A 16,604-nucleotide genomic window follows, 5' to 3' on the forward strand; every position below is an offset into this window, starting at 1 on the left:
CACCCAGCACCATCCCTCACACCCATGTGGTGGTTTTCTCACATGTGCCTGGTGCCACCTTCTCATATCCAGAGTCTTTGCATATGCCAGTCCCTTCTCCTCACACCTATACACAGTCATCCTTGCACTCACTTGTGCCATACCCTTCACACTCAAGTGCCTGATGCCTTCTTTTTCACACTCATGTCAGTTTTTTCTGTCTCCGGCAATCCCGGGTACCTTTCCTTCTATTGTCTTCCCTCTTCCATTATGACCATTCCTTCACTGCTTATTTTCTTTTCTTTATTTAGTTAAAGCTGATAAACGAGCAGCACAGGAGAAGATGATCCAGCAGGAACATGAACGACAGGTGAGAAATTTGATTTATCATTTACGAAATTTCATTACTGTGTTTAACAGTATATGAAATAATTCATATATTCATAATTTCCCTTTTCCCAAAGAGCTTTTCCTTATCGTTCCCTAGACCAGTCCAGATTAATGAGGTTCTATCTCCTACCAGCAGATATTGACAGAGAAGAAAAGCTTTACTGTACTGTTGGTACTTAAGTTACTGTGCCAGCTGCAGTCTTTCAGTATTCTCTCTGCAGCAGATAGTAGAAGTGTCTAACTTGCAGTTGAGCTTTATGGCACAATTTCTCCCAAAGATGCTAGGTCCTGGTAAAATAGGGTGTAAAGCCTGTGGTCAGTGGCCTTTGTGTGAGGCAGGAGGGTTAGATAGCTAGTGGTACTGGCTTCCTCATTCCTTATCCTCTTCTCCCTCTCATTGGCTGATTCCTCCTTTCTAAGAAGACTTCAAAAAGAGAAGTATTGGATTTTTTCTCAGGGGAGGGGTTGTTTGGGGGGGGGGGAACCTAGTCTCTTTAAGAAGTTTAAAAAAAAAAAAAAAGAGGGTAATGGCAGAGCCTGAGTCCTGGAAAGAGGAGGTTCAGCGGTGCTCTGCTCATAATCTGGGCCTTCTGAGGACATTCTTGGCTTCAGAGAAGAACAATGTCAGCAGAGGTTTGCTATTATTTTTATATGGTGCAGCTCTGAAAGTATGGCCATTCCCACTGAGCAGGAATACTGCAGGACTAAGTAGCAGGCCTTTGGTTTGTGTGCAGGCTGCATGAATGTTGGGGAATACTTTCGGGAACCTCTTTTTCCACCACTGAAGAAACCTGGTGGAAAAAATAAGCACCTCCGGGGCACAGACAGTCCATGCCAGGGATGTAGATGACACAGGAATGGCGGCCATATCATCTTCTCCTCCAGTTCAAGTGAACTCGGGGGAGGGGAAAATGGATCTCTCATGTTTGTCTCCTGTGGCGGGGGGATTAGTGCTCAACATTGTAGCTCAGAGCGAGCTGTGTATTTTTTTGATAAGCTTTTTTCACCAGGGTTTGTGCTGCTTATGCACATAGCTTTTTTGATTAAGAAGAGGCACTGGTGCAAAAGGACCTCTCCCAAAGGGAACCCCTTTGATATAGGGGTCCTGCTATCTCTTCCTGTCCAAAAAAAAAAACAGAGACTTGAGCCCGATCCAGGTTTGGTTTTGAAATCAGGAGGTTCGTCAGAGGACAGTAGGTAGCAGCCCATGGTAACCTTCCAGGGGTGAGAATATGGATATGGATCCTATAGAAGAGGGTGAAATACTTGTACAGAGGGGGATGATCCTAAGATGATAAGTCTTTCACAGAAGTGTGAAAGACTCAAAGGGGTGTGGGATAAACACTGTGGATCCATAAAGTCTAGAGGTTGTAAATGAATGTGGGGAAAAAAAAATATTTGCATTCACAAAAAAGCAGGGAGTAGCTTGCTTTTTATGGCAGTTACTACCCCAAATCAAATAAGCCTCATACTTCACTTTCAATGCATATCCAGCATAGCTCTCTGCTTCAACGGCAGGGAAGAAAGTCCGATACTTCAAGCATATCCAGCATAGCTCTCTGCTTCAACGGCAGGGGAGAAAGTCCGATACTTCAAGCATATCCAGCAAAGCTCTCTGCTTCAACGGCAGGGGAGAAAGTCTGATACTTCAAGCATATCCAGCATAGCTCTCTGCTTCAACGGCAGGGGAGAAAGTCTGATACTTCAAGCATATCCAGCATAGCTCTCTGCTTCAACGACGGGGGAGAAAGTCTTCAAGCATATCCAGCATAGCTCTCTGCTTCAACGGCAGGGGAGAAAGTCTTCAAGCATATCCAGCATAGCTCTCTGCTTCAACGGCAGGGGAGAAAGTCTTCAAGCATATCCAGCATAAATCTCTGCTTCAACGACAGGGGAGAAAGTCTGATACTTCAAGCATATCCAGCATAGCTCTCTGCTTCAACGGCAGGGGAGAAAGTCTGATACTTCAAGCATATCCAGCATAGCTCTCTGCTTCAACGGCAGGGGAGAAAGTCTTCAAGCATATCCAGCATAGCTTTCTGCTTCAACGGCAGGGGAGAAAGTCTTCAAGCATATCCAGCATAGCTCTCTGCTTCAACGGCAGGGGAGAAAGTCTGATACTTCAAGCATATCCAGCATAGCTTTCTGCTTCAACGGCAGGGGAGAAAGTCTGATACTTCAAGCATATCCAGCATAGCTCTCTGCTTCAACGGCAGGGGAGAAAGTCTTCAAGCATATCCAGCGTAGCTCTCTGCTTCAACGGCAGGGGAGAAAGTCTGATACTTCAAGTATATCCAGCATAGCTCTCTGCTTCAACGGCAGGGGAGAAAGTCTTCAAGCATATCTAGCATAGCTCTCTGCTTCAATGGCAGGGGAGAAAGTCTTCAAGCATATCCAGCATAGCGCTCTGCTTCAACGGCAGGGGAGAAAGTCTGATACTTCAAGCATATCCAGCATAGCTTTCTGCTTCAACGGCAGGGGAGAAAGACTGAAACTTCACTTTCAATGCATATCCAGCATAACTCTCTGCCTCAACGGCAGGGGAGAAAGACTGAAACTTCACTTTCAATGCATATCCAGCATAACTCTCTGCTTCAACAGCAGGGGGAATAAAGAAAAGTGGATCTATATATAGACAACCAACAAGGATTGAATTACATAGTCTGGGTAAACAAATAAGCATGGGTGTAGCTTGCTTATTGCGGCGGTTACTACACCTAACTAAGCTAGTTATTTCATTTAGATGCAGCTCTAACACTGCTCTCTACATTAATGGTGGGGGTGGAATAGTAATAGAACCAAAAGGTTACTAAGAGCCAAGAGAAACAGATAAGTATGAAAAAAAAAGTGTGAAACTTGCTGGGCAGACTGGATGGGCCGTTTGGTCTTCTTCTGCCGTCATTTCTATGTTTCTATGTTTCTATACATCTTTTTAGAAGAGAAGAATCACCCACCATGATCTCTCAAGTCCTGGTTGAGCTAGGAATAAAGGAGAAGAAAGTAGAGTCTGTGCAGGAAAGGGAAGATCCCATTTTGGAGGGACTTGGGGGTCTTGCTAAAGCTTTCCATTTCTAGAATGTTTAAAACTCTAGTTTTTAAGGAATGGAATGCTCCAGAGTCCAGATTGAAAGTTGGCAGGGCCATGGCAATGCTATATCCTCTACAGGAGAAACACATTGGATCTCTTAGAAAGTTGCTTAAGGTAGATGCGTTGTTATCGGCTGTTACAAAAAAGACCACTATCCTGATTGAAAGTTGAGTAGCCCTTAAGGAATCTCAGGATCGGAAAATGGAACTTCATCTTAAAAAGATCTTTGAGGTTTTGGCCTTAGTGCTCCGTGTGGTGGTTTGTAGTAGTTTCATGGCTCGGGTGCAACAAATTCCAGTGTTGGACTCTGAAGAGGCTCTTTCAGAGAAGGAGACAGTTCGCCTGAGGGTTTTGGCCTTTATAGCAGATGCCTTTTATGATTTACTTTGTATGTCCAACAATAGTATATAGGAGAAATGCTGCTCTCCAACAATTATCCATACACGAAGAAGAAGAGCCGAATAAGTACACAGTCCAAAAACTTAGATAATGTTGTCAATCAAATATCTTCTTTACTTGGGGGACCCGGTTGACAACTGCTATATACTGTATTGAACTTTTGGAGTAGCCGCTTATAAAATAATAGTAAAGAAGATATTTGATTGACAACATTATCTAAGTTTTTGGACTGTGTACTTATTCTGCTCTTCTTCTTCGTGTGTGGTTACTTTGTATGTCGGCCAGAAATATGATGATAGCAGTATCGGCTGGAGACTACTCTGGCTGAACAACTGGGCTGCAGACATATTGTCCAGATCTCAGCTTAGTAAGCTTTCCTTTCTTTGGTGAAGAACTGCAAAATGTTGGTTAACACTTTGGAGAGTGTAAGAATCAAAAGTTGCTGGAAGATGAACGTAAGAGGGTCTGGAAGATCTTCCCCATAGATAGAAGTTGATTTATACAATGTACTCTCTACCTAGCTTTTACCTTTCCTCACTCCAAATGATATAAAATCTTCATTGATGTCAACTTTGCTGTTCGTATCTCTGATTGTGTATGTAAAACTGCCCCCCAAAACCTACCCCTTCTCTCTCTCTCTCCTCCCCCCCCCCCCCCATATTATTTGAGCTAAAACCTTTTCAGTAGCACAACGCACAGAAAAATGGTGTGGTTATCGGAATTAAAACCTGCATTGCTATGCGTTACTCTATTGCATTTGACGTTAGGAGCTGCTCATTACCATTAACTCTGCCCAGACTCCTCCCACTTGCATAGCAAATGTGACATTTGCATACTAACGTGCATTGCGGCATTATCACGTGCATTACGGCCTTAACACTAAGGATAAGGCCCTAACGCGAAATGATAAATGACCCACTTAAATAGCTCGCTCTTGCTAGCGACAAGTTGAAACAATTGGAGACCTCCGTAAAAGAGGAGGTGCTGCATTTTTCAAAACAAGGATACTGCAAATGGGGACAAGGTAGGTTCACTATTGGCAAAGATAATGAAACCTAAGTTGGATAGCTTGTCTATTTATGGACTTAGGGATGAAAGGGGGGGGGGTCATTGAATACTTGCCACAGGAAATTAATAAGATATTTGCATCCAATTACTCTAATTTATATAAGGAGCAGCAGACTCCAGCAGAGGAGGATATATTATATCTTTTTTAGAGCCATTGGGTTTGCGCATATCTTGACAGAGGATGCCACAATATTAATAACACCTATTACTCCCAATGAAATGAACTGGGCCACGAAAACATTGTTGGGAGGAAAAAGTCCAGGACCCGATGAGTTCCCTGTTGAGTTTTATAAATGTTTTGCGGAGGTAATTGCACTTCACTTGAGTGACCTATATAATTATTTAAGGATTCCTGGGGCCAAGGTAGGAAATCTGGCATAGGCCATAGTGTTAATCCATAAAGCATCTAAGGACCCTCTGGAATATTTCTCCTACAGGCCAATTTCTCTAATAAATACAGATGTAAAGATTCTGGCTAAGATCCTACAGCTGTGGTTGGAGGACATAATACCTACCTTAAATCATCCCAATCAAACCGGATATCAACTAATAATATGAGGCAGCTATTTAATCTTCTAGATCAGGCCGATAGACATAAAATTGCAGGAGCTATAATATCAATGGACGTGGATAAAGTGTTTGAGTGTCGTGGCTATTCATGTTATCTGTGTTAAAATACTTTCATCTCCCTGAAGCCTTCGTCTCCTGGATTTGGGCATTATATACAGGTCCCACAGCGAGGGTGGTTTTGTGAGGCGGGGGGTTTCTGAACCCTTTAATATTGATAGGGGACAAGGCAGGGGTGCTCCCCATCTCTGCTATTTCTTTAACCTGATAATCAGACCGCTGGCACAAGCCATGCAAAACTCTTGGGAAAATTTGGGGCTTCCATTTGGGAAATTGCACTTACAAAATATCCTTATACGCAGATGATGCCCTTCTATAATTGACAAATTTCCCGGGCTCAATAGCAGAACTACAGAGCCTTTTAGATTGCTATGGTTCCTTGTCAAGATAAATGACAAACTATTCCAAGTCGGAAAATGTTGCTAGTGGGTGAGGGGGTGATAACACAGGGGGAATAGATATGTTCCAGAGAGCTCAGTCATGTTTTAAGTACTTGGGTATGTGGATCACCAAATATCTTTCAAAATTATATATAAAAAACTATACGCCATTAGTTGCTAAAATCAAAGCAGATTTGGGGACTTGTACGCCTTTCCCTGTTTCTTTGATAGGTAGAGAGAATCTAATAAAAATGGCTATCCTTTCCCAGTTGATTTACCCTTTTATGCACATCTCCTGTGATGAGCCAGCAATGACATTCCAGCTTCTTAGAGGGGCAGTGACTAGCTTTTTATGGAGGGAGAAACTGCCAAGTCTGAAATATCAAGTACTAGTTAAACACAGAGACGCAGGTGGACTGGGACTTCCGGAGTTCCAGTGGTATTACTGGGATTGCATATGGCATATATTCAAGCTTGGATGAGTGATCAGCATTCACAGTCATGGTTGGGAATGGAAAGAGCAGTGGCATGAGGATGTGGTCTGGCTTCCTTCTTGCAGATGCCTTTCTTCTCTAAGATCTATTCTTAGAGATTATTTTATACTTGCACATTCTGCAAGGGTGTGGAGGGCGGTAAAATGTCATATTATGGTTCTGGATACAATGGCATCTTATATGACATCAATAATACAAAACTCACAGCTGTCCAAGTGTACATTCTCTCTGGATTTGGAGAGTTTGGTACTGGATTCTAGAGCTATGGATTCTGTTGGGAGAGGTTTTTCAGGGCACTATGCTTATTGCCCGCATAGCAGCCTACCAGCTCTTTATGGACTAGTATATGCAGAACATTCTGAAGCAAGTGCATGGGGTGGCTGAGAAGCTTCCTCAAAGACAGAAAGATGCCCTCCAGTCACTGATGGACAAAGGGCTGGAGCCTGGAAATCAAGTTGTCCATTCGACCTTTGACGTTTTTGAAATGGCATCAAGAGTCTCAGCCGTAGGAGTCAAGACACAAAGACTCACTTGGCTGAGAGCCTCTGATTTTTGCCTGGAAGTGCAGAAAAGACTTGCTGGTGTATAATCTACTTGCGATAATCTTTTTGGAGATAGAGTCAAGGATGTGGTGGCACAGATCTAAGATCAGTATGCAATGCTCCAGCAACCCTCTATGGCCATTCTAGAACATAAGAACATGCCATACTGGGTCAGACCAAGGGTCCATCAAGCCCAGCATCCTGTTTCCAACAGTGGCCAATCCAGGCCATAAGAACCTGGCAAGTACCCAAAAACTAAGTCTATTCCATGTTACCATTGCTAGTAATAGCAGTGGCTATTTTCTAAGCCAACTTAATTAATAGCAGGTAATGGACTTCTCCTCCAAGAACTTATCCAATCCTTTTTTAACCACAGCTATACTAACTGCACTAACCACATCCTCTGGCAACAAATTCCAGAGATTAATTGCCTACATGTAAACCGTTGCGATGGTATATAACTTAGCGACGGTATAGAAAAGATTTTAAATAAATAAATAGATAATTGTGCGTTGAGTGAAAAAGAACTTTCTCCGATTAGTTTTAAATGTGCCACATGCTAATTTCATGGAGTGCCCCCTAGTCTTTCTATTATCCGAAAGAGTAAATAACCGATTCACATCTACCCGTTCTAGACCTCTCATGATTTTAAACACCTCTATCATATCCCCCCTCAGCCGTCTCTTCTCCAAGCTGAAAAGTCCTAACCTCTGTAGTCTTTCCTCATAGGGGAGCTGTTCCATTCCCCTTATCATTTTGGTAGCCCTTCTCTGCACCTTCTCCATCGCAATTATATCTTTTTTGTGATGCGGCGACCAGAATTGTACACGGTATTGAAGGTGCGGTCTCACCATGGAGCTATACAGAGGCATTATGACATTTTCTTTTTTATTCACCATTCCCTTTCTATTAATTCCCAATATTCTGTTTGCTTTTTTGACTGCCGCAGTACACTGAGCCGACTATTTCAATGTGTTATCCACTATGACGCCTAGATCTTTCATGGGTTGTAGCACCTAATATGGAACCTAACATTGTGTAACTATAGCATGGGTTATTTTTCCCTATATGATCACCTTTCGCTTATCCACATTAAATTTCATCTGCCATTTTGATGCCCATATTTCCAGTCTCACAAGGTCTTCCTGCAATTTATCACAATCTGCTTGTGATTTAACTACTCGGAACAAATTTGTATCATCTGCAAATTTTATTATCTCACTCGTTGTATTTCTTTCCAGATCATTTATAAATATATTGAAAAGTAAGGGTCCCAATACAGATCCCTGAGGCACTCCACTTCCCACTCCCTTCCACTGAGAAAATTGTCCATTTAATCCTATTCTGTTTCCTGTCTTTTAGCCAGTTTGCAATCCACGAAAGGACATCGCCACCTATCCCATGACTTTTTACTTTTCCTAGAAGCCTCTCATGAAGAACTTTGTCAAATGCCTTCTGAAAATCCAAGTATACTACATCTACCGGTTCACCTTTATCCACATGTTGTTTAACTCCTTGAAAAAAGTGAACCAGATTTGTGAGGCAAGACTTGCCTTGGGTAAAGCCATGCTGACTTTGTTCCATTAAACCATGTCTTTCTATATGTTTTGTGATTTTGATGTTTAGAACACTTTCCACTATTTTTCCTGGCACTGAAGTCAGGCTAACCGATCTATAGTTTCCCGGATCGCCCCTGGAGCCCTTTTTAAATATTGGGGTTACATTAGCTATCCTCCAGTCTTCAGGTACAATGGTTGATTTTAATGATAAGTTACAAATTTTTACTAATAGGTCTGAAATTTCATTTTTTAGTTCCTTCAGAACTCTGCGGTGTATACCATCCAGTCCAGGTGATTTACTACTCTTCAATTTGTCAATCAGGTTTACCACATCTTCTAGGTTCACCGTGATTTGATTCAATCTTTCTTAACCTCCTCCTCTAGGAGGTTCTCAAGCTCAGGGCAGAGTAGGCACTATTCTCCAATTCTTCAGTCTCATTCACAGCAGGCCCCTCGTGCCCATCCAAGGCAGCAGAAGGGTGTCTAAACCCCTGAGAGCAATCCAGTCAATTCCTGGGACAGGGTTTTGACTGGACCACAAAGAGCATATCCAGAATCACCAGTATCTGCATGAAAGGACCTCCGGTCAGGGGAAGGCTGTGGTTTTACATAAATCTCAGATGTATGGGTCCTCAGCATCATTTAAAAGCAGGTACAAATTAAACCTATTGGATCTCCCAACAAATCGATCCCTGGACCCATCTGCTTCCAAAGGAGCTCTCATCCCACTTGATGGCCAAAGTAATTGAGCCTGTTCACCAAAGCAAAGAAGGTGAGGATTCTACTCTTAAGTATTTCCTGATTCCAGAAGAAAAAGGGGGATTCCATCCCATTGTAGACCTAAGGGCCTTGAACAAGTTCATGAAAAAAGAAAATTTCAAGATGGTTTCCCTGGCCACCTTAATCCCCATTCTTCAAAGGGAGAGGACTGGCTCTCCTCTTTCGATCTTAGGGATGCATATATACACATAGAATATTTTCCCAGTCACAGGAAATATCTCCGATTCGTGATAGGAAACCAACACCTCCAGTACAGTGTCGGCCCCACATGTGTTCACAAAATGCCTGGCCATGGTGGCGGTGCACTTATTCAAACTGGAGATGTACGTGTTTCCTTACCTGGGTGATTGGTCAAGAACACGTCTCAAGTAGGAGCTGAGGACTCAATGTGCAAGACCATTTGGATATTGGAGTTACTAGGGGTTGTTATCAACTATCCCAAGTCTTACCTAAGTCTGACACCTTAATTGGAATTTATCAGAGCTCTGCTAGACACAACTCAGGCAAAAGCCTTTCCACAACTAAGGGCCACCACTCTGGCCGCAGTAGAGATACAAATGAGCTAGAGAACATCAGCTTGGCATAAGTTGAGGCTGTTGGGCCTCATGGCATCAATGATACATGTAACTCCCATGGCATATCTTTCCATGAGAAGAACCCAGTGGACCTTAAGATCTCAGTGGCTGTAAACCAGTCAAGATCTGTGGGATAGCATCCAGATCACCTAATTGCTCAAGGGCTATGTGCTGGTTGCAAGACAATCTGGTTAGGAGACAGTCTGGTTAGGAGAATTCCCTTCCATGCCCTCATGATGGATGCATCCAACCTGGTCTGAGGAGCTCATGTAGATAATCTCTTCCCCCAGGGCTCTTGATCCGCTCAGGAAAACTTGCATCAAATCAACTTCCTGGAGCTCCAGGCAATTCGGTATACTCTGTGGACTTTCAGAGTTTGCCTGTCCAACAAAGTCGTCTTTGTCCAGACAGACAATCAAGTTGTGATGTATTCCATCAACAAGCAGGGAGGTACAGGCTTATACTTTATGTATCATGAGGCTGTCCGGCTATGGGGCAGGGCCATCTCTGAGGGGTTAGTTCTCAGAGCCATTTACCTTGCCAGAGTGAGAATGTTTTGGCAGACAGACTGAGTTAGATTTTGCAGCCACCTGAGTGGTCTCTGAATCGAGGAGTAGCAAACCAGATTTTCCACTGCTGTGGAACTCCAGTGGTTGATCTATACATTTTTCTTTGGAACAGCAAGATCCTACTCCTCTGCACTAGACAGAGCACGTGGCAAACTAGTCTCAAAAGCTTTTGCTGTACATTAGGGCAAGGGTCTTCTGTACACATATCCTCCAATTTGGCTAGTAGCAAAGGCTTTGTTGTAGCTCAAAAAAGACAAGGGGACCATAAAGTTCATAACGCTCTTTTGTCCGAGACAGATTTGGTTCCTGCTCCTGCAGGAGATGTCCATCAGGAAACCAATCAAGTTGGGGTTTTCCCCAGCTCTCATCACTCAGGATCAAGGCAGGTTACGCCATCCCAATCTCAACTCCGTCGCTCACTGCTTGAATGTTGAGAGGCTGAGTCTGCAATCCCTTGCACTGTTTGAGGATGTCTCATTTTCTTTTGGCTTCAAGGAAGGATTCGACTAGAAAGTTTTTAAGAACTCAAGTGGAAGAGGTTTGCCATGTGGTATGAGCAAAAGGCCCTAGATCCTTTCTCCTGCTCCACACAAAAGTTTTTGATTACTTAATTTTTCTGAAGCTGGTGTCAAGACTACCTCTGCTAGGGTCCATCTCTGTGCAATTGGCTCCTGCCATCACCATGTAGAAGGTAAACCTTTAGTTGTATATTTCTTGTGAAGTCTGCTTTATCTGAAGCCTCCCATCAGACCTCCTGCTGGGTCCTGGGTTCTCAATTTGGTTTTGTCCCAGCTGATGAAAGCTGCCTTTAAGCTACTGCATTCCTGTGACCTGAAATACCTGACCTGCAACGTCATATTTTTTATGGTAGTCATTTCAGCATGCAGGGTCAGTGAGCTTCAGGTTCTAGTAATTTAGCCACCTTATATCTATGATAGGAAGGATGTGCAGGACCACCCTAAGTTCTTGCCTAAGGTGGTGTCAGATTTCTATCTATCTTTTTTTTTTTTTAAATTATCTTTTTTTGAGGTATAGACAGTAGTAATACATATACCAGGAACAATACAATACATAAAGAACATAACCTCAAGGGCATTTTTTGTTTTACCCCACATGTAAGAGAGATTAACCGAAATTTGATGCTGCAATACCCCTTCCCCCCCCCTCCCATCCCACCCACCCCTGGGTACAGAGAATCTCAATCCGTAAAGGAACTAAAATATACTCTGCAAACAATCACAAAAGATTATAGAGTGTAATTAACATGTGTGGTCAGTTGTGAAACCTTCCTAGAGGCACCGTTAGATGTAGCACAGTTACGCCCACATCATCAACCATTCATCTTGAAGACTTACTGGGCAGCAAGTGGAGAAAGAGCCTGAATGGAGTACTGGAAAGAATTGTAGTAGACCTCCCATATTGCCCGAAAATGAAGTTTCTTGTTAGAATTGAAATGCTGAAACAAAGACCTATATTCCAGCTGGTATAATTCAGACATTAAGGTAGAATGTCAGTCTAAACAAAAAAAACCTCTTTAAATAAATAAATAAATCTCATTGGGTCCTAGTTGGAGGAGCAGATTCTATCCAACGCAACAGGATGCACTTTTTTGCAATAAGACACTTTCGACAAAAATAGTATGTTGTCCACGTTAATACTGGAGTTACCAGTATCATTATTCAAAAGACAAAATGAGCATGACCAGCGGATCTCAGTGCCCTCTAATATAGAGATGTGCTGCCGAATGCTTTCCCAAAATGCGTATATTACCGGGCATTCTCATAAACAGTGAATCAGCGAAGCTTCTGGTCGGGCACATTTGAGACATGTGTCTGTAGGGGAAATTTGACCCATCTTTTTCGCTCTGGCCGGTGAGATGACAGTTCTGTGAAAAATGCATTGTTGCAACTCTCGAAGGTTTACATTGTTCGTCATCTTCGGTATAGATAAAAGTGTTTAAGCATAATCACATCCAAATCTTCGGCACAGTCCTTCGTTCATTTGGGAAGTAGGGATGAGAACACAGAAAATGACCGAGCATTGTTATAAAATAGGTACATTCTTGACAGGCTCCCTGACTGAACTTTGAAACAGGTGAACAAATTAGAATAGAGAGGACAGTCAGTGGGGCCTGTCACCTCTTTTAACAAAGCAATGTAAGTCGCTCTAAGGTACCCATACAACAGGAAATGTCGAGGTTGCATCCCTAATTTTTCCTGATACTGAGCAAATGTGTAAAAGCTGCCCGTGCTAGAATCTAGGAGTTCCTTAAGTGGCCAACTGGGGGAGATTTTAAAAGTATGCACTTTAGGTATATGGAGAGAATCTCGTGGATAACCCTGCAAGGGATAATGCAGTGAGATGTGGACAGGTAAGTTCAACAAGTTTCGGGTATAAGCCCATATTTTCTGAATGGTTCTCACCAGACCAAATTGTAATTGAGGCTCATGTAAGTCGCTGGCTTTAGAGTGGATAACATAGTTTGGGTTGAGAGGAGCACAAAGGGCCTGGATTAACAGAGTATCTGTATAATTTGAAGTTCCCAGAACCCAGTCCCCAAAAGTCTAAGGTTGGCCACCCAGGAATGCATCATAAAGTCCAGAAGATCGAAGCCTCCCTGGATTCGTGGAGTGGTCAAGGTGGTATATGCAAGGCGAGCCTTCTTGCCCCGCCACACAAACTGTCTCACCATCTTTTGAAGCTGACTGTTGTCCTTAAGCGGTAGAAGGCAGGGAAGCATTAAAAGTAAATAAATTCGTTTTGGGGCAGTTACCATCTTTGTTACGGCAATGCACCATTGAAGGGACAGAGGTAGAGAGATTGCCAATTATTCATATAAATGGAACTTCCAATCCACAATCCAAATAGCGTATGTTATTTGAATCATGTAACCGAAACTTTATTGGCACCTACTAGCTAATTTATAATCCTAACCAGACTTACTTATGTGCCTATCTGTAAACCGTTGTGATGATATACTACTAAACGACGGTATAGAAAAGTTTTTAAATAAAAAATAAACTCAGCATTGTACAAAGAAACTTTGTATTTGGCTGGAAGGACATTTAAGGCGTACCATTTTCCCGGGGTAAGGTGAATATGAACACCTAGGTACTTAATGGTAGAAGTCGCCCATTTTACTGGGAATGACAACCAATTAATTTGCAACAACCCTGTCAAATCGAGAGCCTCTGTTTTATCTAAGTTTAAACCCCGATAAGGATTGGTAACTGCAAAAATTCACAGTGCGTGCATGGGTTAACAGGAGTAGGTTATTGTCCGCAAATAAAAGGGTTTTATAAATTTGGGTCCCTATAGGGATCCCCGTCACTGCATGGGAAGCATGCAACTTGCGGATAAGAGGCTCCACAGTCATTGTAAATAAGGGAGACAACAGACAGCCCTGCCGAGTTCCCCATTCCAACTGAAACTCCACTGAGAGTAAGCCATTTACCAGTACCATAGCCGTAGGGTTTGAATAAAGAAGGGTAATATATTAATATATCCTTCCCATAAATCCCATTTTGAGAAGTATCTTTTTTAGAAAGGGCCAGGCAACCCTATCATATGCTTTTTCAGCATCACATGTTACAAGCAGGGGATCTTTAAGAGAGCAAATAACAAAATTTTCCAAAGCAGCTTCAAGTTAATGCAAATTAACCGCCGATCATCTTCCACCCACAAAGCCCACCTGATCCGGAGATATGATCAAAGGCATTATAGGTTTAAGTCTAGTAGCTATAATTTTCGCATATAGTTTGATGTCTAGATTTAACAGGGATATATTGGTTGATATGAAGAGGGCTGAAGGGGATCCCTCCCTGGCTTTGGAAGAACCACAATAGTGGCAGAACACAAAGTAGAAGGCATCTCCCCTTGACTAGCCAACGACTCAAATAATGATTGTAAGGCTGGGGCCATTTCCCGGGCAAGGGATTTATAAAATAGTGCCATCATTCCATCGGGCCCTGGAGCCTTTCCATCCTGGAGTGAGCGAATAGCCGCTAAAACTCCATTGAGCTCAATAGGACAATTTAAGTGTGCTTGTTGGTGATCTGTTAGTGTAGGCAAGGAAATGGAGTGCAGAAATTCATCTATGGCTTGTTCATCCACAGCTTCCTCAGAATACAGGGCATGATAATAATCAGAAAAAATGTGCGCAATGTCTTGAGAGTTAGATTTAACCTCCATGTGCGGACAGGAGATTGGCTATAGATTTCGAGGGGTCCTGTGTTTTTAAAAGATGCGACCTTAAGCAGCCCGCCTTATTACCGTAATGAAAGAAATCAAATTGTCGATATCGCAAGACTCTGGTAGCTCTAGCATGTAACCATCGTGTTTACAAAAAACCCGTCTACCATCAGTGCCCTCGATGACATTCCCTGGTCCATCGGGGGATTCCGCTCACCGGTTCCCATCTGTGCCATCGATACCTTTCAGTTCCCCGTCGATGCCCTTTCTGCCTCCATCAATACCAAAGCAGATTCCAACACAACCATCGAAATCTGGATCGATGAAAAAGCATCCTCTTCCTCAGGATCCCTTACATCCTTCTGGATCCCATTTCCAGCCTCAACCCAATGCTTGGGAGGATGTTAATACATTACTGATACTGATGACCTCGCATCTGAACCTTCACCACAGGAAAGGAGGAAATCCCCACCTGAGGGACCTGTCTTTTCAACATTTCATCAAGGAAATGGCAGATACCATTCCTTTTGAATTGCTGGCTGAGGAGGATACCAGACATAAGACACTTGAAGTCCTGCAGTTTGTAGATGCATCGAAAGAGGTCATGGCGATACCCATTCATGAAATCCTTTTAGAGCTTCAGCATTGCCTATGGGAGCATCCCTGCTCTGTGCCTGCTATCAATAGGAGAACAGATGCAACATACCTGGTTCAACATACACCAGGTTTTCAAAAACCACAGTTGCCACATCATTCATTTGTTGTTGAATCTGCCCAGAAAAAAGCAAGGAAGCAGAAACGATAAGGTTAGAAACCTAGGAGTTATTATGGACACCGAAATCAGCCTTAAACAACACATATCAAACAATCACATATCAATAAAAATAAGAGAAGGCTATGCCAAGCTAATGGTCCTTAGAAGACTAAAACTCTTATTAACCCAGGAACACTTTCGTACAGTACTACAAGCACTTTTTTTTTGCCAGCACGGACTACTGCAACACACTCTTCCTAGGTTTACCATACACCACAATCAGGCCACTGCAAATACTACAAAACTCAGCTGCCAAAATACTTACTGGAAAAGGCAGAAGAGATCATATTACCCAAACACTTGCGGATTTACACTGGCTCCCATTAGAACAGAGAGTACAATTCAAAACACTTTGCACAATTCATAAATTAATTAATGACGAAAACGCCGACTGGCTGAACACTGCTTTACGATTACATGTCCCACAAAGAAATATCAGGTCGGCCAATAAAGCACTGCTAACCATACTCTCAGTCAGAACAGCAAAGTTGACCCAAGTGAGAGAGAGAGCTCTATCTTTGGCAGGACCATTATTGTGGAACACACTACCACTTGAACTGAGATTAATGAAAGAATTAAAACTTTTCAAAAAAGGCCTAAAAACTTGGCTTTTCAAAAAATCATTTCACAATGAGAGCGATGACTAACAATACATACAGCTGAAAGTCACCAACAAACGGAAAATTTGACAATTTTATTATTTGTTACCCATTATTAAACATTAAATTGAAACTATACACATATGATTATCCCAAAATCATATAAATGGTAACCCCAACCCATCTTTCATTTAGAGTATGTTACTGAACTATGTAACCGTAAAATATTGGCACACCATGGATAACCTAGAAACCTAACCAACCTATTTTGTGCCGAAATGTAAACCGTTGTGATGGTATATTACTAAACGACGGTATAGAAAAAATTTTAAATAAATAAAAATAAATAAACCACATTCATCTGCTCCTCCAGGAAACGAACAAAGATTTCTGGATACTTTAGGGAGGAAGGTATTCCAAGGATCCAATATATCAGTTATATATGACGCAGTATCAAAGGAATTTATGGAAACAAGTTCAGGACATAGCAGATACCCTCCCTCAACAACAATAAGTGGCACTCGACGCTTTTATTGACAAAGGGCTGGAG

At 42.4% G+C, this 16,604-nt stretch overlaps 1 protein-coding gene across 9 annotated transcripts in view; it reads left to right on the top strand.

Annotated features, from left to right (window-relative positions):
- Positions 1-16,604, top strand: part of CLASRP (CLK4 associating serine/arginine rich protein) — a 531,120-nt gene that overhangs the window by 415,245 nt on the left and 99,271 nt on the right. For all 9 annotated transcript variants that reach the window (XR_003859212.1, XR_003859213.1, XR_003859215.1 and 6 more), the window contains one exon: positions 291-349. Coding sequence is in view for 4 of the 9 variants with exons in the window: in XM_029620007.1 (XP_029475867.1) it covers positions 291-349 (59 nt within the window). In the remaining 5 variants the exon portion in view is untranslated. The remainder of the gene's footprint in view (positions 1-290; positions 350-16,604) is intronic.

Source organism: Rhinatrema bivittatum, chromosome 11 (genome assembly GCF_901001135.1).
Source record: "Rhinatrema bivittatum chromosome 11, aRhiBiv1.1, whole genome shotgun sequence".
NCBI classification, from domain to species: domain Eukaryota; kingdom Metazoa; phylum Chordata; class Amphibia; order Gymnophiona; family Rhinatrematidae; genus Rhinatrema; species Rhinatrema bivittatum.